This window comes from Drosophila santomea, chromosome X, assembly GCF_016746245.2.
Source record: "Drosophila santomea strain STO CAGO 1482 chromosome X, Prin_Dsan_1.1, whole genome shotgun sequence".
Lineage (NCBI taxonomy): Eukaryota > Metazoa > Arthropoda > Insecta > Diptera > Drosophilidae > Drosophila > Drosophila santomea.
Window position 1 is genome coordinate 13179815 of NC_053021.2, and position 23699 is coordinate 13203513.

The following is a 23699-nucleotide window of genomic DNA, read 5'->3' on the forward strand; positions in this document are numbered from 1 at the left end:
TTGGATAAACAGCTGCGCAGAATAGATATATAAGTGGCCAGTGCCACTGGCCATGGACAATTGAGCACTGATCGCTGGCCACCGAGGATGTACCGCACAAAGACGCTTCTGCTAATCCTGACGAGCGCCTGGATACCGTCGCTGGCCTATCTGCCCGATGTGAACATCTTCACCAACTACCGCACCGAGGTCTATAATGGTATGCGTTCATAGGCTAAGTTTGGTGGACCAATGGAGTACTTCTACATACGTATCGCTAGGCATTCCGTCGGAGATTGATACCACGCCGTTCGTGCGGATCGGAGACAACTACTACTACATCGAGCAAATGAACAAGGTGAACTGGTTCCAGGCGGCCGGCGCCTGTCGCATGATGAATGCCCACCTGGCCTCCATCGAGGACAAGCCGGAAATGGAGGCGCTGATCAAGTACATGAAGGCCAAGGGGTTCAAGAACAACGACTACTTCTGGATATCGGGCAACGACCTGGGCACCGAGGGTGCCTTCTACTGGATGTCCAACGGCCGGCCGATGACCTATGCCCCCTGGAACGGGCCCAAACAAATGCCGGACAACTATGGCGGCAACGAGAACTGTGTCCACATGTTCGCCACCCGGGAGATGATCAACGATGCCAACTGCAAGATCCAGATGCTGTACGTCTGCGAGGCGACGGAGCCCAAAACTTTCAAGTTCACCTACATTAAGTGGTAGTTTTTTGATGGGTTCTAAATAAAAGCTGGTTTATATAGAAAATATTGATAGTTTGTATAGTATAGTATACTTTTTGGGGCAGACCAAAGTATTAAGTCTTTGCACTTACACCAAGTTGCTTAGGTTATCATTGAACACACAAAAGTTGTAGTTTTTGCCGGCTTTTATTTGTCGCATCGTTTTGCTTATCGCTTCCGTTTTTCTCTTTTCGCTAATTATACAATCAGTTAGATTTACGATTTTTGCATACTAAATTGTTACGATTCCGATTCTTACACAGCTATTGAACTCTATCATATACATGTATCGATCGATTCATTTGATTCACTTGAATTGAATTTAGTTGCGTTAAATGTAGTTAATTAAATTTAATTTAATTTATTAATACCCACTAATATCGCGACGACAAAAAAATGTGTGTGTCTCGAGTATATGCATGTGTGTATATAACAACAACGGCACACGGTACGTATGCGTAATATGGAAGCTGGGAACTGTGAATGGAACGCAAACGGAAAAGGAAACGAAGGACAATGGGCCATGGGCAAGGAGGAAACGATTTGGAACGCATGGAATCCAGTGGGGAAATGAGTTAGTTTTACAGTTAGTTCTGCGGCTTACTTGCTAGGCTAGGCGAACAGTGATCGATATTGAAAAAATCTACGACATAACCTCAACATTCATAGCGAGTATGCGCGTGTAGTGGTGTATTTGTGTGTGTGTGTGTCTGTGATCTGTGTGTGTGTGGGAGTGCTTACATTGCTCTGGTACACAGTTATGTAGTCTAAGTAGTTGTCGATTTACGATTTACCATTTACGAGTCTTACGTGGCTAGATCGCTAATACTAAACATTTGTTTGTCCACATTAATCCACAAGTTATGCATATAAATATTGTATATTTATCAATTAGTTAATATTAGTAACTACATACATATAATTCATATAAATATTCAACAGACGAGTGCATAAATTTAATAATTCTTATATGTTACTCTCGCTCGCTCTCTCTCTCTTTCGTTTTTACGTTATCTCGCTCTATCGCAACCGCTTTCTCATTCTTACTAACGGCTCTTTGCCCCGTCTTCTTCAACTTTCTATTCTAACTTTACCATTAAGTGTCGCTCTCTGTTCGGTTATCTGTGGGAGAGCTTATGCGCTTGTGTGTGTGTTTGTGATGCGAGTGAGAAGGTGGGCTTCAAAGCTGCAAGCTTGTAGGAGTCATCGTGCGAAAGGGAGAGAGCACCTTCGGCCTTTGCCAACACTGGACATCGCTTTATTCACACTAGGCAACAGAAAAAAAGATATTGTACCTAAACTCGAATTTTCCAAAATGAAAAAAAAAACAAGTGCAAACTGAAAACGTATACTATTTGGTAACTGAAGAGAGGTCGTTCTACTTTTCCTATTTATGCTTAGCGTTTCCCTTTCACAAACAATTCGCAAATAAAAAACTAACTTTAGGTTTTGAACCACTCAAGGTCGATATTTCAAATTCAATACTATGAACTCATAGCTCACAATTCATAAACTAGCTTAATGTAGCAACTTTTCACAAATAAGTTCGAAAAGGAAGCCAAATGAGACACAAAAGTATTATCGAACGGAAGTTAAATATTAAAGTTAATTTACAAAACTCCGCGGTAAGCTAATACATTAATGATACAAACAAAAAATATGCTATCACACGATACAACAAAAAAGAAGTCCATAATAAAATATTGCAACATGTTTTGACGTACATTTTAAAGCCGTTTTTTTTTTTGTTTTGTCATTTACGATCTTCAGGAATCAGAAATGTTGCACTTTCAGAATGACAATTGAAATTTTGCCGCCTAGTATTACAGAGCTCTATGTTCAAGACTCGATTGACAAACATATTCGTAGACTATTTAGGTGAATTTACAATTAGTTGGGTGTTTGCTTTTGGTTTGGTTTTTTTGTTTTGCTTTCTTTGTTTTTTCTTACAAATGGAAAGAAGAACAGCCTAAAATGTTATACATGTACAAAGTCTAAATGTTCTTTTCTACTCTTCTGCTAGCTCCTTTTCGACGTGTTTTTTAAAAACCTTTCTTTCAAAATGGCAGTGCGTTTAGAGGGGGCGTGGTGGGTGGGGCAGGGGGCGTGGCGTATCGGTGTGTCACAGGGGGCGGTAACTAAGTATTTACAGAGCTTTGTGAACTATACAAACAAATGGCAGGAATCTATGCAAAATGCACAACATTGCATAATCATAATAGTCAATTAAATATAAATAAGTTTAAACAAAAGATGCGTTTTTTGTTGTAGGTTTTTTTTTTGTCGTTTTGTGTTGTTTCTTTGTTTTGTTTTTTTTTTGTTTTGTTTTGTTTTTGTTTTAAAACACAATTGCTTTGGGTTTGGGCAATGTGTTCGAACAATTTAAGTTGGCTCACGAGTTTTTAGCTTAATAATAATAATAAAAACTAATCGTAGGCTTCATAATCATAATAGTAATAGTGGTAATCATAAAAACATTTACATTTCAGGCATAAAACTAACTCGGGATAGTAATTAAACGACTTTTTGGGAGTTACAAGGGACATGGCGCATTTCTGTTTTTGGATAATGGTAATTTTCATTTGCAATTGCGGTTATGTTGCTTTTTTTTTTATATTTTGCGCGCAAATTCACTTAGTAATATTAGCGTAACAATTGCGCGCGTGATTTCCGTTTTTTGTATTTTTTTTTGTATGGCGGGAAATGAGGGAGGATTGGGAATTTTTAGTTTACAAAAACATTTGCACAATATGTAGAGCATTGCAGAAACTACAAAATACTTTACAAATTTCAATGCGCGTGATGATGGATAAAAGGGGGGAATGGGGGGATGGGAGGAGAGATTTAGAAACGTATGTTCGCGGTCCTTAAATATGTAGCATAATTTCATACTTCAGTTTATCGCTCTTTTAAACCATTATAATCTACTTATGAGTTTACAGTATCATTTTATTTAATATATATCTCTATGTATATATATATTCTTGTTTGCTTTCATTTTTATTTTAGAAACAAAATGAAATACATTTAGCGCAATCAGAGGCAAAGTTCCTAACACTAGGCTTAGTAGGCTTCCATCGCTCTCCTAATTTAAGCGATACAGCAGTGTAAAAGAAAGTCTAATCGTCAGTTGTTTTGGAACTACGAAGGAGCAGGGTAGAGGGGATTGGTGGGGATGGGTGGGGATGGATTATATTAATTAGAAAAATGCAGCATAGTTTGCAATTAACCTGAGAAAGAAATGTAATCCATAAATATTGCTAACTTGTAACTATCTCTTTCTCTCTCTCTCTCTCTCTCTCTCTCGCGCTTTCACATATAGAATACCTTCCTACATCCTATTCCTATCGCTCATCACGCTCGTTTTGCTGCTGATCCTGACCGGATCTTGACGAACTGGAGCTGCTGCTGGCAATGGATGACTCTGAAGATATGGAAATGATTGATATTGCTGACGACGAGTTCACCAGCGTGCCCCGCAGCGGCGGCAGTCGGTTGTTGTTGCTGTTGCTGACGCTGCTGCTGCTACTGTTGCTGCAATTGCTGCTGCTGTTCGAGGCATTGCCGGCACTGATGGTGGGCGATCCGCCCACCGATTTCTGGTAGCGATTGCCGCCGCCCATTCGTAGCTGCTGCGGACGCTGCTGGTGGTGTTGCTGCTGGTGGTGATGCTGTTGCCGGTGACTGTGATTGCCATGGCTGTGGCTGTGACTGTGACTGTGATGGTGCTGCTGGTGATAGTTGGAAGAGGAGTTGGAGTTGGACTTGCTCAGCTGCTGTTGCATCGGCGGTGGCACGTAGTACTGCTGGTGGTAGTAGCCGCTGGAGTTGTGGTTGCTCCGCTGGTTGTAATTGCGTCCGCCACTGCCGTCACTGCCTCCCCTGCCGGAACCCGAACCGGAGCCACCGCCACCCGATCCGGTGGAGCCATTGCCTCCAGGAGTCTCTTGGTGCTGCTGCTGTTGCTGCTGATCCTCCAGCTCGGGGTCCATTTCCTGGGCAGTGATGTGGGCGTTTTCCGGCTGTTTTGGTGGTGAAGAGGTTATATATGTGTGCTTGCTGCTGCTGTTGCTTCTAGTCATGCTGGCTGCAGTTGCTCCCATGGTCTTTGGATGAAATTTTGTTTGCGCTTTCGGTTTCAGATACAACCGGGACTCAACTGCGGCCAGCATGGGAGCATAGCCGACCACCTGATGCCTGGGCATTAGGCAGCCGGCCACCACCAATCATCATGTGTCAAGGCGGGGGATTGTGTGCATTACCGACGAGCCCGTGGATGAGCTGCTGTTTCCGTTTCCGCTAACGTTGCCGTTCCCATTGCCATTGCCGTTGCCGCTCCAACTGCTCGTCGCGGGCATTCCGACGGCATGCACTGGCATGGGCATAGACATGTTGGCCAGGCCATTTGGCGGCGATAGCGTGATGTCAACGACCTCCTGGGCACCCGACGTTGTCTCGACCACATCGCCGTCCTTGCTGTCCTCGGAATCATCGCCGGACGAGGTGCTGCCGCGTCTATGGCGCGACTGCGATTGGTTCTGTGACTGCTGCTGCACGTGGGAATGGGCCGTTGCATTCTGTTGCTGCTGCTGCTGTTGGACTCCGCCGGCTGACACGCCCACGCCCACCACCGCCATCGTTGTAGTCGTCGTTGCAGCAGATACAGCGGTCCCGGTCACATACGGCTGGCCCAGATGGGCGCCAGGATGCGCGTGCCCGTGACTGTGGCTGTGCGCATGGCTGTGCCCGTGAGCGGTGGGCACCTGTACCGGATGATGGTACAGCTGCTGGACAACGGCGCCCGAGGGCATAATCACATATTTCGGCGCACCATTGGCGGTGGCGTACGCAGTGGGAGCGGCAGTGGGCAGCGGCGAGATGCGGTCCACCACCACCAGATGCTCGAAGTTCTCGCGGATCCATTCGCGATAGTCGATGACGTCGTCGGTGATGTGAATGATTCGACCTGCATTGGGGAACAAAGGAAACCATTACAAATCTAGCGCATTTTATTGAAACCAGTGTATATATAACAAAATTATTGTTATCAACGTTTCAGCGGTAAAAATTGCTTAGCTATAAACAATTTTGTGCTGTGAACTGTTGGCTTGTATTAACATATTTTTCTCTTTTTTTTTTATATTAGCTAATGGAACGTGACTATCACTTACCCAGTATCGAGTTGACGCGTGGATCGATGCCGAGGAGGTTGAGCGGACTGACGGCAAGGGCGAGGACGCGGTAGGCGCACTTGAAAGCCTGTTGCACCTGGAAGACGCCGTAGCTGCTTCGACCGATATCATTGCCCGGCGTCAGCGGATCCTCGATGCACAGGAGCGAGGGTCGATGTCCATCGACCATGTCACGCTGCAGCTCATCCTTGGGCATGTAACGGCCACCGTTCTTTATGGAGATGCCGATCTTCATGTAGTTGAAGCGACGACCGTAAAGCTCGAAGAACTCGAGGAGGAGCACCCCCAGATTGGCTGTGTCGTGGTAGATACCGCGCGGATGCATCTGCAGGAAGCTGATGCACATAAGGATCAGCGAGTAGGAGGAGATGCCGCCCGTGAACACCTCGTTGAGATCGCGGAGCAGTAGGAACTGCTTCAGCACCAGCACTAGCTTCCCCAGCACTGGATAGTCGCGCTTAAACTTCTTAATTAGCTCCGCCGACTGAACACCACTCTGCATGTTGAACGATATGTCTACCTTCACCTGCGTTTCCCGGTCCGTCAGCTTGATGATGGGCACTGATGCCTTGTCCAGAACTCGCACCGTACAAGCCTCGGCGATGCCACGGCTCACTAGCTCAAACTCCAGCGTTCTCAGCGGCAGTTTCTCCCACAAACCTGATAATAAAAAGTCAATGTATGTGTGGGAGAAACTAAAAAAGCTAGTGTCTTCACTTACCTAGCACAACGAGATCAATGTCGGAGGTGGGCAAAAAGAGGCCGGTGCGGAAGGAGCCAAAGATCTCGACCACCGCCTGTGGCCAGATGGAATGGACAACGGCCTCGATGCGCTTGACCACCTCGTTGCGGATGGCGTGTTCGCAGGGCGTGGGCAGGACGTACTGATAGAAATGCTCGATCTCCTCGTGCAGCCCTAAAACGCCCTCGCCATACGGATAGTCGGGCTTGCGCCACGGTTCGCCCTTGTACTTGGCGATCATCTCCATGTGGTTGTTCATATAGTAGTGGGCACCGCCAGCCTTGTTCTCCGGCCGTTTCTTCCGCGACGGATTGTAGTAGATGCTGTTCGTGCGGCTGGCGGGCGTGGTCGTTGTCTGTGGCGGGTTGTTGCTGGTGTCGCTCATACTAGTGGCTGGACCAGTCGTGGTCGCAGCAGTGCTTGACGCTGTGGTAGCCGGACTATTGGTGCCGGTTCCTGCTGCTCCTGTTGCGGTTCCCGTTCCTGCTCCTGGTCCGTTCGTTGAACTGCTGTTGGCTGGTGAGTTATTGTCCCGATTCGTGGTGGAATCTGCCGACGAGCTTGAGATGCTGCCGCTGGTGGTGATGTTGGTGCTGTGGCGCTGAGTGGTTCCGTTGAGCTGCTGCTGCTGTTGTTGTTGCTGCTGCAGGATCTCCAGGGAATCGGCTCGGAAATTAAGCACCCGATTTAGCGAGCTGTAGGGTCGCGATAAGTAGGGTTTGCCCGATGAATTGCTAACAATGTTATTGGTCGAATTGCTGCTAGTGTTGTTGTTGTTACCACTATTGCTGCTGCTGCTCGTGCTGCCGTTGGTCGTCGTCACCTGCTGTAGCTGTTGATTAAGCAATGCGCCCATCTCCTGGGCATTCGTCTCCCAAATCTTTAACCATGTGCACAGCGATGGTCCCTCCTGTTCCTTCTGAAACCAGCCAACAAATGGATCCATTCAAGACGGTTTCACACAACTGTTGGCTGGGCGGGAAACGAGGGGGGCGCGCGTCACTCCTTCGCTTTGTCCTTTCTTCTATATCCTCTGCGTCCTGGTGAATAAAATATATAGACGTGTCTCTATATATGTAGATCCGATGTGATCTGTCTGCTCCACAGGGAAATATTAGTTATTGTCTCCTTGTTGCCGGGACTCCACCTCTTTGAAGTTTGTCAGCATTCAAGTGCTATAATAACGGGTACGAAAAATGTTTATTAGTTTTAATAAGTTTTTGGAGTTAGATGCATCTACCTATGCTCAAACCTTACAACTTTTAACTATGATTATGTATTACTAATTATTATAACTCGTAGACTAGATCACTCAATAAAGTTGCCGACGCAATATGGAAATACTTTTAAAATAATCGCTATTACAGAGAGACTATTACTATTGGTTTTTATTAGGAATATTCTGGAAGAACACACAGCCTGCATTTCTTTAACAACTTTGGGGCCTAACTATAACTACATTTCCGAATACTTTACAGTTATATTACAAGGCTTACACTCATTGTTTATGGTAATTCCAGTAATTGGATAAATCAACTGAATGCAGATATCAGAGTACCGTTATCGATATATAGGTTAAACTTGGGGAGATAAATAAACAAAGGAAGGGGATGAGGCATGGAGGAAAGACAACAGTAGTAACATTAGTTGTTGTTGCTGCTGCTGCTCTCCAAAAGGCGTTTGCATGCATTTTACACAAAATGGAAAGCGTAAATGGCAAACTATTGCAAATTATGCGCTCTTTTTCTACAAATAGAAATGTCCCGCTCTCTCTCTCCCCCCTCACGCTCGCTCTTATTCACTCCTTTTTGCAAACCAATTGCAGCTGAAGCGTTTAAAGGCGCCAGTCGAAAATTGTTTTTCAGAGCGCAAAAAAATCACACACACACGATAGAAAGAAACAAAAATGGGCCACTACAAAAAGGTTTTTCACATACGAAAAGCAAATCAAAATGCAATAAAAGCAAGAAACAATACAAAAAAAAAACAGAAGGAAAAACAGCTCACGAGACTCCGAGACCCGCAAATAAATGACTTCCAAAATTGATATTATATCTCGCACCAATACACTGATAGCTACTCTAGTTTTGTGCAGTGTGCGTGTGCCTCTCTGCTGAGTGGGTGTGTGTGAGTGTGCAAGGGCGTACAGGTGGCCGTAGTATGGGGGTGGGAGTGGGAGCGGGACAGCACACATGCACATGTACCGAAAGGCGGCTTCGGTTATGCAAAAAAAAATAAAATACAATAAAGAAAACCGAAAAGAAAGAGCGAACGAAAGGCAATGAAACCGCTAAATGCACACACACCTATACGTAATGCATATTTTACCCGATACGAATTTTCAATTGCTGGTTGAATTTTCGGTAAAAAATAACTTGCATTTGACAGAGGAAAACTCCCGCACACACACACACATGTACAAGCAGGCCATCGCGCACATGTACTTGTACATTTTAGGCAAATTAACACTTTCTTAATGTTGGTCAGTGTTGGCTAACGACCTAAGGAGGGCGCCAGAGAGCAAGAGAGCGGGGCGAAGTGATATTGAAGAAAGGTAGAAAGAGAGAGCGATTAATTGTTTTAACCGGCAAAAAACATATAGATTCTCAAATTAGTCGGATTAATTAATTGCAGAGGGTATCGATAGACGGGCAGCAGTGTTGCCACCCGGCTGCGAAGGGCTCTCTCTCTTTACAGCACTGGCCGGGTCCAATGTAAACATTTAATTTATGCAACCGCTGCAGTAATTAAGCGAAAATCAATTAGGCAGACTACTCAAAACGCCCGCCCGTACTTCCCCTCTTTTATTCTATCGCACGCACACACGTGCGTATCACACTGCTCTTCACATGATTTCTCGCGTAATTCGGTTGGAATTTTTCACACACAATTCGTTTCTTCTTTTTTTTTTTTAGCCGTTTTACCTTGACAAGTTTTGGTTCTCGTTGCGATTGCGTTGTATTTCAAGTTTATCACATATACATATACGCACACTCACACACGAAGCAAAACGTGCACAAAATACACATGTTGGTTATAAAAAAAAAAGCTAAGTTATAGTATGACAGTTGTATTATTTTGCAGCTCAAAACCCGCCCAAAAATTAATGGAAAATTACAGTTGTTGTCGGCGTCGCTGCTGCTTCTTCCGCTCTTTCTTACTGTCTCTCTCACCCTCCTCGCTATATATCCTTATAAGCACTAACAATTTCTGCTTCTCGCTCACTTTCGTTGCGCTGCCAATGGGGCTCTCTCTTTCACTCCTTGCTGCCTCTATGCCTTTTTATGCACACACCACAAGCACACACACTCGCACGCAGCGAGACACTCGAAACACATACACACGCACACGACTGGTTCTTTCGAGAATCGAGCATTACCGAATTTATCAAATTGCGCTTCGCAATTGTGCATTTCCTGTGCAGATCGCAGGCCTCAATCGCCGTGCGATTGTGTTTCGCCCTTTTGCAGCGCTCGCTGTCAATTTCTGTTGATTTAAATTGCAATTTGCGTGCGAACACGCGACCGTTTCGCGATAGAGCTGGAACACGAATCGATTGATTTGCGAGGTTATCGATATACCAGATAAGATAGAGGTGGATGTACTCGCTAGATAATGAGGTGACCGTTCATGCATGGTTGGTGAATTTGCTAAACGATGGTCACACTACAAATTCAATGTTTCTATAATATCGATTAGGATATCGATAACATCCAAAGAGCTTGTTAATTATTGTTTCAAATTTTAACAGAAAAAAACAAAATATATAAATAAATGGATTAAAACAACTGACAGAACTTTTTGCACCATTTTTGTTTCGGCACAGGTCTACGCTGCTCCCTTCTACTCAATTGACAGGACGAATAATTAAATTCCTTCGTAAAATAACAATGTGAATATTATAAATATTATTTATATCCTTATGCGATTGAGGGGCAAGCGAATTTCGGGCAGGCGCTACTTTTGAGCTCTACTGTTGTACAGCTTCGCCGCTAATCCGACATCGTCATCACTGATTCACCAGTTACTCATAAGTGGAGAGCAAGAGAGAGTTTTTGTTTGTGTTTTGCTTTCCCGTTCGTCGGCTGGCGCAGGAAATGATGAAACAGTGAGGAATTCTTTTCAGAGCTCAACTGTGCAGCGAAGCAAATCGCTTCCATTAAGGATTTTTTCCTACTCAAAAATTAAATATATTCAGTTTAATGTCCAACATAAGCGAAGCAATTCCTGAAATAAAGAGGCTTTGCCTCGCCACCGAGCAAAGTCATATAGCAGCGAATGCCATGATGCTGACAAAGCTAGATGGTATGTTTGTGGCATTTTGATGTTTTGTCATCACATCTAAAATCCCCACCCATCAACAATTCCACTTAGAACTCAATTCGCAAGTCCTGTCCCAGCGCGCGGAAATCGAAAACTTGACGAGGGCGGTTAGGACCCTCACGGAATTCGTAAAGCAGTCGACGAAAACGACGAGGCCGAGGGCGAAGGGGAATCCGGACGATGATTTTCCAATTCTGTATGAGGAGGATCTCATCGAAGTGGATCACAAGATAAGCCAGGACTCCAGGGGGATCTATGTAAGTTTCCACTTCTTTTTGCTTTTATATCTGATTGTTTTTTTCACAAGATTTGTACTTGTACGATCAGACAAAATCCATTTTGAAATTCTTGCGCCAGGGAAGAATAAGTCGCTCCATAAGATCCATTTTCTCCGAGGATATTCTGTTGAACTACAACGTTGACGGGTGTAAAAATAAGAAAAGACTGAAAGATCACGAGTATTTGTTTCGTTCACTAATGGGTAAGTTCAGTGCTCGACATCCTGCTTGTGTTACCCTCCCTATTCAATAAGTATCGCCATTCCAGACGCCATCAGTCAGGTGGAACCTACACTACCCTCAGAAAAAGCATTATCCAAAGCCATGAGATGCGTTAAGAATTGCGCGGCCAAGAAAAAGGGCAGGGTAGATGATGACCCCTTGGCTTTTTTGAACGTGGAGATGAACGATGAGCTGAAATCATAACTATAAGCTCATTTTAGAATGACTTATAGAGGCTAGGATAAATTAAATTCTTTGATGATTACGGGCGAATCAACGAGAGTTGAGGAGTCAGAGAGCGTTGTTGATAATAAAAAATGAATACCCAAAAAGTGGTTGATGAATCATCATCACTCTAGTGAGAAGTTTTCACGAAGGGCAGAAGAGCGAGAGCAAAACAAAAGACGAAAAGTGAGGAAAACGAAAACATCGAATCCTAGCTGCGCTATCGATGTTTTGCGTCTTCATAGTTATATGTCCAACAAGTATGCCTTGTTTTCTTTATAAGATCATTATTTAATAGGTGATTTTGTGCAGTAAATATAATCATTTATTTATTTTTATTTATTTATTTATTATCCATCTGCAAGAACTTCTTTTGCGATGAACTTGCTGCGTGAACAGCCATCGCTAGTGGCAGTTGGCATCAGCGGTGTTCCATCTCTAATTTGCCGATTACCTTAACCAGGTCTAAGATTGAAACTCCAGTCTCCATTGGTTGACTCGCGGAAAGCAAACGGAAACCATGGCGCTGGCCATCAAGAAGCGCTTAGGCACCTACGTGGAAACGGTGGACGGGGCGCCGGCGGTGAAGAAGCTGCGCCTGCAAACACTGGCCGCCGATGCCAAAGCCGGAAAAGCGGGCAATGCGGAACGCAAGCTGACGGCGCTCAGCCAACTGGACGCCTATGTGGGCAACCTGCCCGCCGGAGCCTTGGTCCTGCCCACTGGAGCACCTGTTGCTCCAACGGGCGCCCCGTCCTCCGCTGCCCTCGGAAATCCACCGGCGGCGACGGCGACGGGAGCTCCTCAAATGACGGCCGGCAATAGCAGGGAACTGCTGGAGCTGTTGGTCAAAATCACCGATGAGATATGCTACGAGGACGTGGAATTGGCCGAGCTCAAAGAGGTGGCCAACAAGATCTTTCAACTGTATCAGCTGCAGGAGCGCGATAGCGACACCTCCATCCGGGTGAAGCTGCTCGAACTGCTGTCCGGATTGGGATGCGAGTGTGCCACCGAGCAGGCGGTCACCCTGATCATCGACTACTTTATCTTCTTGCTGAGGAAGGAAGTGTCGCAGAAGGTGCTCGCCCAGGGCATGATGTGCCTGTTCCGGATCGGAGAGCGTAGAAAGCACCTGGTGCCCATCTCGTACAACACCCAGGTGGCTCATCTGGCCAAGGAGCAGCTGCGCTCCGGTTCCACGCATACACAAAAGAACGCTATGCTGGTGATCGGTCGGTTTGCCACCAAAATGGAGGGCGAGCGTCATTACGTATGGAAGTTAGCCTTCTACATCGACTCCCAGGACTCGGGCGTCCGTGCCCAGGCTCTGCACGCACTGCTGACCCTCGGCGAGCGGGGATCCCAGCTGCCGGCGGTGCTCTACAAGCGTGCCGTCGAGGCCATGAAGGATGACTACGAGTGCGTACGCAAGGAGGCCCTGCGGCTGGTCTTCATGCTGGGTAACCGGCATCCGGATTACATTATACCCTCGGACCGCCAGCAGGAGGAGCTGCGCATGATAGATGCTGCCTTTAGCAAGGTCTGCGAAGCCCTGTGCGATCTCTCGCTGCAGATTCGCGTGCTCGCAGCGGAGCTGCTGGGTGGGATGACCGCCGTAAGCAGGGAGTTTCTGCACCAGACACTGGACAAAAAGCTGATGAGCAATCTGCGCCGCAAACGGACGGCGCACGAGAGAGGTGCTCGCCTGGTGGCCAGCGGTGAGTGGTCATCGGGCAAACGGTGGGCGGACGATGCGCCGCAAGAGCACCTAGATGCCCGGAGCATTTCGATTATAGCCAGCGGCGCCTGTGGCGCCCTTATCCATGGCCTGGAGGATGAGTTCCTGGAGGTGCGTACTGCGGCCGTGTCTTCCATGTGTAAGCTTGCCCTCTCCCGGCCGGATTTCGCGGTGACGAGCCTGGACTTCCTTGTGGACATGTTCAACGACGAGATCGAGGATGTGCGGTTGAAGGCCATCTACAGCTTGACGGCCATTGCCAGGCACATAGTGCTGCGCGAGGATCAGCTGGAGATAATGCTTGGTTCGCTGGAGGATTACTCGGTGGACGTGCGCGAGGGACTACATCTCATGTTGGGCGCCTGCCGTGTGTCCACACAAACGTGCCTGCTAATGGTGGTGCAAAAGCTGCTGGATGTGCTGGCCAAATATCCGCAGGATCGACACTCCACCTACGCCTGCATGCGCAAGATTGGCCAGAAGCATCCGCACTTGGTGATGGCGGTCGCCGTTCATCTGCTTTACGTGCATCCCTTCTTCGAGACGCCCGAACGTGATGTCGAGGATCCAGCGTATCTATGCGTCCTTATACTCGTCTTCAATGCGGCGGAACACCTGGTGCCCATTATCAGTTTGCTGCCCACGGCCACCCATCGCCACTATGCCTATCTGAGAGACTCGATGCCGAAACTGGTGCCACAGTTGCCCATCGAGGGTGCATCTTCGGCGAGTGCCACGCACAGAATTGATTCGGCCATGCGCCAAGCAGGCAGTTCGGCGGAGTACCTGCAGATGATTCTCAGTCACATCGAGGAGATCTTCACCATGACCGACGAGCGCGTGGAGCTACTCCAGACTGCCCAGTCCAATCTGCAGGTTGGTACGCCCGCAGGGCTTAAAATTAGAATTTTGAATGCCTCAATAAGAGTACTAACGTTTTACTATGTTTTGTATACTTTTTAGCGCCTGGGAGCCATTGATGCGGGCATGTACGGCACCTCGAACTTTCTGGAGACCTTCTTGGCGGCCCAGATCCAGATCGAACAGATGCAGCGGTGCGCCAGCACGCAAAGGAGCAGGGTTCCCTTAAAGGAATCGCTGGCAGCGCTCATCCGGAACTGTCTCAAGCTACAGCACACATTCTCCGGCCTCAATTACGGGGATATCCTGCAGGTGAAGCAACTCCGCTTGAGGGCTTGCGCCCTCCACCTGGTCCTCGTGGTCAGGGATCGCTCGCAGAGTGCCTTGGGCCCGTGCCAGATGCTATTGCAAACCGCCGGCGATATAAGTGAGTTCATCAAGGCGAATACAAAGGATGAGGAGGAGAAGCCACCGATGGGCGCTTTGCCATTGATAGAGCCCGATATCTCGATGAAGGAGCCGCTTAGTAGGGATGCGCAGCCGGATAGCTTCACTCGCCAGTTGCTAAGCAAACTGGATGGCATATCGGATCCCAAGCCGGGCCGCGTCTTTCGCGAGATTCTGCCGCTGGTCCAGCAGGCTCCTCCGCTGGCATTGCCACCTGCCAATGACAAAATACGCCGCTGTGTGGCTAACATCCTCGAGCCGTGTCCGCTGCAATCGCAGGATAATGTGATTAAGGTTACGGCGGGCCTGATAGCAGCCGTTCCCTTTGTGGCGGAAATCGACAATCTGCTGGAGTCCCAAAAGGCGGACATGAGGATCAAGATCAAGTATCCGGACCAGCACATGCACACGGTGGTGCCGAAGCAGAGTGACTTCAAGCCCATTATGACGGAGCAGGGCGAGCACGAGACCAATGTGCGCCTGCGCACCACAATCCTGCTGTCGCACAGCGTTTGGACGGAGTCGTCGCTGGTGGAGATCCAGCTGTGCCTGGCCGTGCGTCCCGGCAGCGAACTGGAGCTCTGCAAGCCGGCCAAGGTGCTCTTCGCACCCAAACCAGTCAGGCGTGGGATTTAGCCTGACTCCCAGGGAATGAATAGACTAGGTGCCTTCTGGCCTGGAGGCGCGGAGCGGGAAGCTGACAAGGCCACACAGCCGCTGGAGGAGCAGGAGAGCCGAGGGAATCGGGGCACAGAGCAACTGTTAGTTATTACATGTATATGATTGTCGAAGGTAGCAGAGCAATTGGTTAGCAAAGTATTTCCCAAATCCAAATAACCGAATGTTTAAGGCATCAGTTGTGTGTAGCATATATTTTCATGATGAAAAGATTTCATTTCAAATAAAGAGTGTACGATAAATTTTTGCGAAAATGTAATTGAAAATAGTTTCCTTTGAATGCAATGAAACAACGAAGACTTGTCCTTTTTATATAGTTTCTATAGTTTATTTCTCATTATAGGTTTTACAGCTTACACGTTTTCTGATCATTTTTTTTTTGGATAGCCTTTTCTCCAAAATGTTCGTTTTGATTTTTCTCCTGCTTTTTCTGATCCTGATCTGGTTGTCACTTTTGTAGACGCTGCTTTCATTTATGCTTGTTTGTTGTATACGAATTTGTTAATCTTAAGTTTATATTTGATTCGCTAAAAACTCATGTTAAAAAAGTACTTTGTATTCTTGTGTGTTATCATTTGTTTTTCGATTTCGTTTTGCGTAATATTTAATTTGTTGTTAGGCCTGCGGTTAGCAATAATAATCGTAATAATCATATGCAAGTAAATTGTTCAAGTTGGATATTACTGAGTGGTTAGATAATTAGTTCTTGTTGTAAACATTTTCAGTATGCTGTGAAAAATATACATACAATACAAACACATCGAGTTCCGAACCACACAAACACACAAAAGTCGATAATTAATCGCGCTTATCGTTCATCGTTAATTGTTCATCGTGTATTTTTGTTTCTTGCTAGGAATCACAGTATTGTGCAAATTACCTTTATTAGTTTCAAAAATGTTTGCATGGGATGTTGGTTATGGTTAGCTTTCGGCACTCGGAGTTTTCAATTCTGAATTCCTCGAGTGGCGCTTATTAGAGTGTGTAAATTCTTATGATTCTGTTTTAATGTAGATGTAAATGTAAAATAGAACCCGACACAGGCAGTGCAGTTGTTGTTGTTGTTGTTTTTGTGGTTCTATCGCTATCGAAAGCTTTATCTCTGTCATCGAAGACGAGCGATTATTTCGATAATTCCACTGATGAACACTTTAGTTAGTTTTTAATTTCATACGACAAAAGAGGAAATATTAGTTTAGTTTAATTGGTTTACGTTTGTTTTTTTTCAGTTTCCACATTGTTATTGACTATTTTGAGTTTTTATTTTTGGGAAATCACAATATCTATGCAAAATCTTATACATCTCTCTATATGTTTTGTATATATATATATATCGCTTTGTCGTGAACATTAGATTTAGATCGTTGTCCTCTATACTGTAAATATATATCATATATCCATATATACGTTTGTATAGCAAGTTTTGTTTGTATTGTTTTATGTAGTTCTTTTGTGTTGTTGTCCTTGCATGTCCTTTTTCTGATCTAGTTTCCTAGTTTCCCCTCCGCTCTACTTCCTCCTCGTATATCTGTCATATCAATCGTTGGGATATGCGTGGTGCAGGTGAATTGTGTTTGTGGATCGTTCGGTTGTTTCCCAATTTTTTAGTGTGGGCTCGGTTTTTGGGAAGGCTGGATATTGGGTATTGGGTATTAAGTATTCGATTGAAAACTATGCAGAAGCCGGGTATTATAGTTCATTATACATACATATGTAGGTAGCTAATTGAAATAACAACAAACAGAACGCAGTGCACAAAATATGAGTCATCAAATTACACGCCTAATTCGCCAATTCTGTTTTTTTCCTTCGTAATCCGTAAATCTATGCAAAAATTTGACTAAGCAACCCTGTATGTTCGTTAAAGACCAAATTATCATAAGCTTAATTATCCACCTAAGGTATATGCTTAATATACTGCCTAATTCGCAAATAAAACTAAACCGATTCGAATTAACCTTTCAAAAACCTAGTCAGTTATGGGTTTGTGTTTTTTTTTCGGGTGTCGATTAAAGCGCTGTGAGTACACTAAAAAAAATATATATATTACTTTATATATTTTGATCAAGTTTCTTAGAAAGTTCAAAGCGTTTCTACTCTCAAAGCGGCAAAGAAGATTTTCAAAAACTAAATGTTGTATTTTTTATGTCATTTGTTTTATTGTGTTTGCATTTCTTTAGACTCTAGTGTCACTTTGTGTGTGTTTTTTAGTTAAAAAAAAATTATGAATACATCGTTATTATTACAGATATCTGGATTAAGTGGAAACCAGAGACGCAACCAGCATCTCGAGGGTTTTAACATTTTCTTTAAATTAAGAGGGAGTACTATGTGGAACAATTATAGGTTTGTCAGCTGCGTATTATAATATGTAATATAGGTTACAATGACCGACTCGTGCGAGTGGGCCAACTAATTTGTTAATTAACTAATTTGCTTTACTTAACTCATTAATGGACAAAATGAAAGGTTTCTGTTTAAACACTATACGCGAAAAATTGCATTAGACTATGGACGAAAATCGGAACTTATACGATATACATATATACGAATTGCCGACGAAGCTTCTCCTGGATTTCTTGAACTGGCGCTGGAAACTCTGCTCTGCCCTTAAGTCTTTGATTGTGGCGAACTGTAATCGAGGTCAAGTTTAGTATTTGACTTGCTGCTAGTTGAACACATCGATATTTGGTTAGTCATTGGACATTAACGAGCAGTTATGTACCGTACTGTACTGTACTGTACTGTACTGTACGTACTGTACTGTGTAGTGGATTGCAAAATAGTCAAGGCATTTTCTTCGCAATTCAGTCAATCATTGATCGAAGCTGCCTGATGGTTCATATTGAAGCCTTGGTTTTTGTACATTTTGAACAGTTTCTAGTTTGGCTTACACCGGAATCGATATATATACACATAGCTATATATATATATCTATCTGTCTATCTGTCGCTATTGCCTTCATTCCCTACCTCGACTTCTTCGATTGCCGGCTCTTTGGTTTACAACTCGACTCGGTTTCCTTGTAGATAATAATCCTTGTGCCACCAATAACTTAAAGGTATTTTAGTAAAAAAAATATTACACAAAACAGGCATTATCATTAATCGTCCTTCTACTTCTTCATACATTTGTCAACGTTTACATTCAATTTTTGTGTTTTGGTTTTTTTTTTTAAGCTTATACAAAAGTTTCTTTGTTTTTGTTTCTGAAAAGGCGTTTAACTGTTTGCTATAATAATTTCATAAGCCAAAAGAAGCAAAATTATATGCTTTAAATTCATGCGAGTTTTCCTTCACTTTACAATTGTTTCTCGATTTGAGTTAATTATAATGTTTTCATCTTTCTTTTTCTTTTTTGTTTTTTTTTTGCAGACACTTAAAGCAGTTTTCGTTTTACACATAGAATTACACAAAGTTTCTTTTTGTTTAAGAGGCGTTTGAATTGTTTGGTAAAAAAATCAGGAGAACAAGGGGCAAGTGAATCCCAGCCACGCCTCTTAGACGTAGGTGGCCACGGCTCCGGCTGCAGCTCCTCCATTGCTGGCAGTGGCTCCTCCGGCAGCTGCTCCTAAGGCGGACGATGCTCCCGAGGCTCCGGCTGCTCCTGCTGCCGATCCTGCGGCTCCCGATCCTCCGGCAGTTGGCGCCGGCTGATGCGCCGCAGCGGAATTGTTCAGTGGCTGTGGACTAACCGGCGGTTGGAGCTTTCCAGGAACATACTGGCCAATGAAGGAGCCATCCTCGGTAAATTGTCCTGGGGTTAGAAAGATACACACCATATTATTTTCCATTCTATTTACAATTTGCGATGCATTTTATTAGTGCCCCATTGCAATTGTTATTATTTTTCATGGGGATTACGTTAGCATTCCCCCGAAATTAAATGACTGTTTTATCCGGTGCAAAATGATGAATGTTAGTAATCATGTTTATAATTTATGTTAACCACAACCAACACCAGTGAGATTTCCATATCGCGTTGTAGTATAATTATAGCTTAAGTTAGTTTTGTTATATTTTTTGTATGTCGGTTATTTGAGGATTGTAACGTGTGAACTACAGGGAGTTTTGGTTGAACAAAAACTACTTTGCCAGGCAAACTACATGTACAAATAATAACTTAAAAGATATATTAAATATACTTGAAAATGTACTCAACTTTACCTTGCAAATGCGTCAGTTCAAAATGAAGATAAGCCAAAAAAAAACTTAAATGAATTCGGTTTAACCAAATAACAATAGCAAGTCTACTTTGGCATGCACTTTTGTTTAATTTAAATTGAAAATAATTGAAAATAAGATTTATTATTCGGTTTTCTTTATTTTATTGGTTTTCTTTCTAAATTAATATGCGAACGTACATCAACATATGTAAAAAAATTATATTTTCATATAATTATGATGTTTTTTTTTTTCATTCATTCTTTAATATTAAATACACTGAAAAAATACACTTCATTTTTGTTGCTCTTCCCGGAGGCTATTCTAAAACATTGTTTCAAAGCAAAAAAAATTCAAAGTCATTACACAAACTAAAAAAATAAAATAATGAAATAAAAACAAAATACACACAATAGGCTTAAATAAAGTAGTAAACATGTAAGCTAAACGAGAGTTTCATTTCGATTTACGACCAATCTAAAACGGAGATTTGACATTCAAGTGCAGTTGCTTTATAAAAAAATTACTAAATTATAACTTATTTACGCTTTATATTTATAAATATATATGCATTACAAGTAAAGAAGGGAGAGAGCGGGACAGAGATATACAGAGTACCGGGGACAGAGTGGGACAGGTAGACATGTGCGCAATATAGAGATTTTATAAGCGAGCTCATTATTTTCCTCATACATAGTTTCTTAAATTTCTTAACAAAAAAATTACACGCATCCTTCCAATAACGTTCAGAAAAAGATATGTTTTTTTTTCGTCATAATTCGGTTTGATTCGCATGCATTTCTTTTCGATAACTACTTCTTCCGATATGAAGACTTTTATTTTGATAATAGCCTTTTAGCTGCATTCTCGTTGTTGTTGCTGTTGTTGTGTTGTTTGTTGTTCAATTTGTTTGGCAGTATTGATTTGCATTTTTTTTATACATATTTAGATTTTAATAGTTATATATAAAACCTCTATTTTTATATATACTTTAAATTAGTCGTGGCGTTTGCACTTAGTCGAATAAAATGTAGGCTACTATTTCCATTTATTTTTTTGCTTTTCTGCTTTTTCTGCATTTTCTGCTGTGATGGTGTTTGGTCTTGTTGGTTTTTTTGATTTTTGGGGTTTAGGGCTCGGTTTCGATATTATTTTTGAGTTGTTGTTGCCGTGCGCTGCTTACTAATTAAATCAAAGTCCTTTGCGTCCATATTGGCCAATAAAGGATCCATCTTCATTCATGCCTGGATATTGGTTGTCGTTGTTGATTTATTATTGATTGTGATTGTGTTTATTTTACGTGTTTAGGAAAAAGAAAAAACGATACAAATATAATATAAATAAAATATAGTGCAATATAAAGTAATAAACAATATGGAACGTATAAACAAAGAACACATAACAAGGAACACAAAATAAGTTGCTGAAAATGATTTGATGATCGATTTCCGTCGATATTTTCGATAGTCCACTGGTGGACGGCAAATGAATGAGTATTCTCTTTGATGAGAATGGTTAGTATTAAAAGAGAACGAACAATCAACAAACTGGAAGGGAAAGCAACTTCGTGCAGAGATCAATGAATCAATCGGGGAAAGCAAAAGCGCAGGAGCGGCTTTTCAACTGCAAATTGCTCTCTTCGGTTGCCTGGAAGGAGTTCGGCAGAGCCTTGAACTTCATGCAGCATCTTGGAAGCGGCAGAAAAGAGAGGGCGCACGACACTTACAGCAGCAGTCAAATTTATGGCAGCGATCAACATTTTTGGTATAGCAAAATTAAAATAAAATTTTGTAATAATATAAAATTAAAATTATAATCTTTACTTCGTATTGGCAATGTATCTCTAATATAATTGTTGTGTGTGCTATCAAAGTGACCACCACTGCATTCGGCACTAAGCTCTCTCTTTGAAGCGCAAATGAGCCGCAAGGGAAACAGGACAGGCAGCAGTACGAATTAAGAGAGACAGAGAGAGAGAGAAAGCTACCTGACTGATTGGTTAACAACAACAACTTTGAATGGGAGAGCGAAAGGATCGCTCCCCTTTTCACCGCACTCTCTCTTAGCCCTTGCGGTGCTCAGCATCCGCCACGCACACTTCGTAGGAGGGCGGGGCGGCACTGGGGTTGGAGGTGGAAGAGGGTGGGGCCGAGGGGAGCAATGGAACAGTTGACGCCGACGTCGACTGAGGTTGTTGTTGTTGTTGGTGCTGCTGCTGCTGTTGCTGTTGTTGGGTGGACGTTGGCAGCGACGTCGACTTGCTGCGTGCTGCGGCAGCGGCGCGAGCAGCGGCTGTGGCCACAGCTGATCATCATTATCCATTGATCATAGAATCCAATGTTCATTTAATTTTCATATCCCCAAACACAAAATCAAGAGAGTGAACAAAAAAAAAAAAACAAAGAGAGACAACAAAAATGTAATGAGGAGTTGAAGGTGGGAAGGAGTTGTGCTAGATGTAACTCTATAAGGATAACCTTATCTAGTACTCCCATAGCGGTAATGCGGCGTATCAGTATCAGCATATCAGTATCTTAACTGTATACCGATAAAACATGCGTCTAAAAGTACCTATATTTCTCAAGTTAAGAACAAACCAAACTAATAAAAACTACTACTTTGATGTAAAATGATGTATTAATGTAAAAAAAGATTCCTACGCAGCATTACCGCTTTCGAGGATAGTAGAAAACTAACTGTATGTGAGAACACACACTGGACACTGATATACGTATATATAATGATATAATATTTGATACGTGACATATAGAAAGAACTCTAACCTGTGTCGCCATCACCGTATTCGGCCATCGAATCGGTATCGCTTTCCACGCCGGGTTTGTTCGCTGAACTCACGGATTGGCGACCAGCGCTCTTGTTATCCAACCTGTAATGTTCAGATACGTTAAGAGATTTGCTATCGAATCGGACGACTATAGTTTTGGACTTACGGTTGCGAGTACTCGTGGAAACCGCCCTCTTCGGGATAGTCCCGCCGACCGTTGGCCAGCTCCCGATCGTGGACATCGTACTTTCCGCCCCGATTGCGTCGGATAATGCAGATGATGATGAACAGGATGATGATGAAGGCCAGGGCCAGCATCATGCCAATGAACCAACCGGCATTGGCCACCGTCTCGTTGGCCACCATTATGGGTCCCTCAACGGTGTTCGTGTCGATCTCCTGCGTGGCACTCACCGTGTTGAAGTGGCCATCCACGGAGACCACACGGAACTCGTAGGCGGTCTCCGGATCCAAGCCACCGACCACCTGGTAATCGGCGTTCTTCTCCTCATCTTTGCGTATCCATTGGGTTTCGCCCTTGACTCTGTGGACACGGAAATAGATTCAATTATCACTTGGTGTCAGTAGAATATGTGTGTATACCAATCTTACCTGTGCATCGTGAAGAAGTGTGTGCCCGGATGACCCTCGGTACTTGGCAGCCAGTTGATGCGGAACTTGGCTAGTCCATTGTCGGATGGCAGTTGCTCCCAGGAGAAAGAGGGCGTGGCAGGGGCCACATTGACGGCATCCTTTAGCGTGGTCTTCTCGATATAGTGTCTATAGAAAGAAAGCAGTACATGCAATTAGTTGAATACAAAGATACATTTGCGAAAAAAATAATAGCACCACTAAAGCGTATTTAATTCTCGATAAAATAAATCATTAGCAATTACGTTCGTTAGAGCAGATATTCCCTAAACTATGATAAGACCTAGTTGATTCCATGCCAAAAGTTGTTATTGGTAATAGGGATGCCAAATATTAAATTAGTGGGATGGGTGTTGTTTTAATACGCAAACATTAGTGAATTTGTTACTTTCAGGTTTAAAATTGAAAAGTTAAGCATTTCCTTTATGAAGTGGTGCTATTTCATTTTCCGCCCAATTTTGTGGTTCTTAATAAAGTTCCCTATTTAAGATAGGAATAAATAGAACAATTCTTTTTTGTTAACCCTTTCTAAAAAGGTATTTCAGCTCCTTTTCAATCCTAAATTTTAGTTGGGGGCGTATTCAAACTTTTATTGGGCAAGTGGTGGTGCTATTTTATTGTTCGCAGTTGTGTGGTGTACATATTAAGTAAATATATTT

At 43.6% G+C, this 23699-nt stretch overlaps 5 protein-coding genes across 10 annotated transcripts in view; 3 read left to right on the top strand and 2 right to left on the bottom strand.

Annotated features, from left to right (window-relative positions):
- Positions 1-67: 67 nt before the first annotated feature.
- LOC120455285 (C-type lectin 37Da) lies at positions 68-757 on the top strand. The gene is made up of 2 exons (XM_039641320.1): positions 68-199; positions 261-757. Exons 1-2 carry the CDS (start codon positions 88-90, stop codon positions 713-715), a joined length of 567 nt encoding a protein of 188 aa, XP_039497254.1. The 5' UTR covers positions 68-87; the 3' UTR covers positions 716-757.
- A 2906-nt stretch (positions 758-3663) lies between these two features.
- Positions 3664-10219, bottom strand: LOC120455284 (non-canonical poly(A) RNA polymerase protein Trf4-1). Of its 3 annotated transcripts, none has more exons than XM_039641317.2 (5): positions 10046-10219; positions 6646-7841; positions 5904-6584; positions 4995-5698; positions 3664-4754 (listed from the first exon to the last, which is right to left on the bottom strand). In XM_039641317.2, exons 2-5 carry the CDS (start codon positions 7610-7612, stop codon positions 4077-4079), a joined length of 3030 nt encoding a protein of 1009 aa, XP_039497251.1. In that variant the 5' UTR covers positions 7613-7841; positions 10046-10219; the 3' UTR covers positions 3664-4076. The 3 variants fall into 3 exon arrangements, with proteins under 3 accessions (XP_039497251.1, XP_039497253.1, XP_039497252.1); XM_039641319.2 differs by lacking the exon at positions 10046-10219 and adding an exon at positions 9892-9962; XM_039641318.2 differs by lacking the exon at positions 10046-10219 and adding an exon at positions 8973-8991.
- A 503-nt stretch (positions 10220-10722) lies between these two features.
- Positions 10723-11946, top strand: LOC120456608. 2 transcript variants are annotated; one of them, XM_039643521.2, is made up of 4 exons: positions 10732-10971; positions 11041-11246; positions 11317-11470; positions 11536-11946. In XM_039643521.2, exons 1-4 carry the CDS (start codon positions 10869-10871, stop codon positions 11691-11693), a joined length of 621 nt encoding a protein of 206 aa, XP_039499455.1. In that variant the 5' UTR covers positions 10732-10868; the 3' UTR covers positions 11694-11946. The 2 variants fall into 2 exon arrangements, with proteins under 2 accessions (XP_039499456.1, XP_039499455.1); XM_039643522.2 differs by lacking the exon at positions 11536-11946 and having other exon boundaries at positions 10723-10971; positions 11297-11378.
- A 167-nt stretch (positions 11947-12113) lies between these two features.
- LOC120456607 (integrator complex subunit 4) lies at positions 12114-15700 on the top strand. The gene is made up of 2 exons (XM_039643520.2): positions 12114-14331; positions 14419-15700. The coding sequence occupies exons 1-2, from the start codon at positions 12235-12237 to the stop codon at positions 15397-15399; spliced, it is 3078 nt and encodes a 1025-aa protein (XP_039499454.1). The 5' UTR covers positions 12114-12234; the 3' UTR covers positions 15400-15700.
- A 2944-nt stretch (positions 15701-18644) lies between these two features.
- The window catches only part of LOC120456605 (neuroglian), a 36176-nt gene continuing 31121 nt past the window's right edge, over positions 18645-23699 (bottom strand). The window contains exons 4-8 of one of the 3 annotated variants that reach the window (XR_005616849.2): positions 23002-23169; positions 22556-22933; positions 22388-22491; positions 21592-21908; positions 19740-20848 (exon numbers count right to left, since the gene is read on the bottom strand). Coding sequence is in view for 2 of the 3 variants with exons in the window: in XM_039643515.2 (XP_039499449.1) it covers positions 18941-19197; positions 22388-22491; positions 22556-22933; positions 23002-23169 (907 nt within the window). In the remaining variant the exon portion in view is untranslated. Of the gene's footprint in view, positions 19198-19739; positions 20849-21591; positions 21909-22387; positions 22492-22555; positions 22934-23001; positions 23170-23699 lie in introns of those variants that run through there. The other 2 variants (XM_039643515.2, XM_039643518.2) reach the window with 2 other exon arrangements.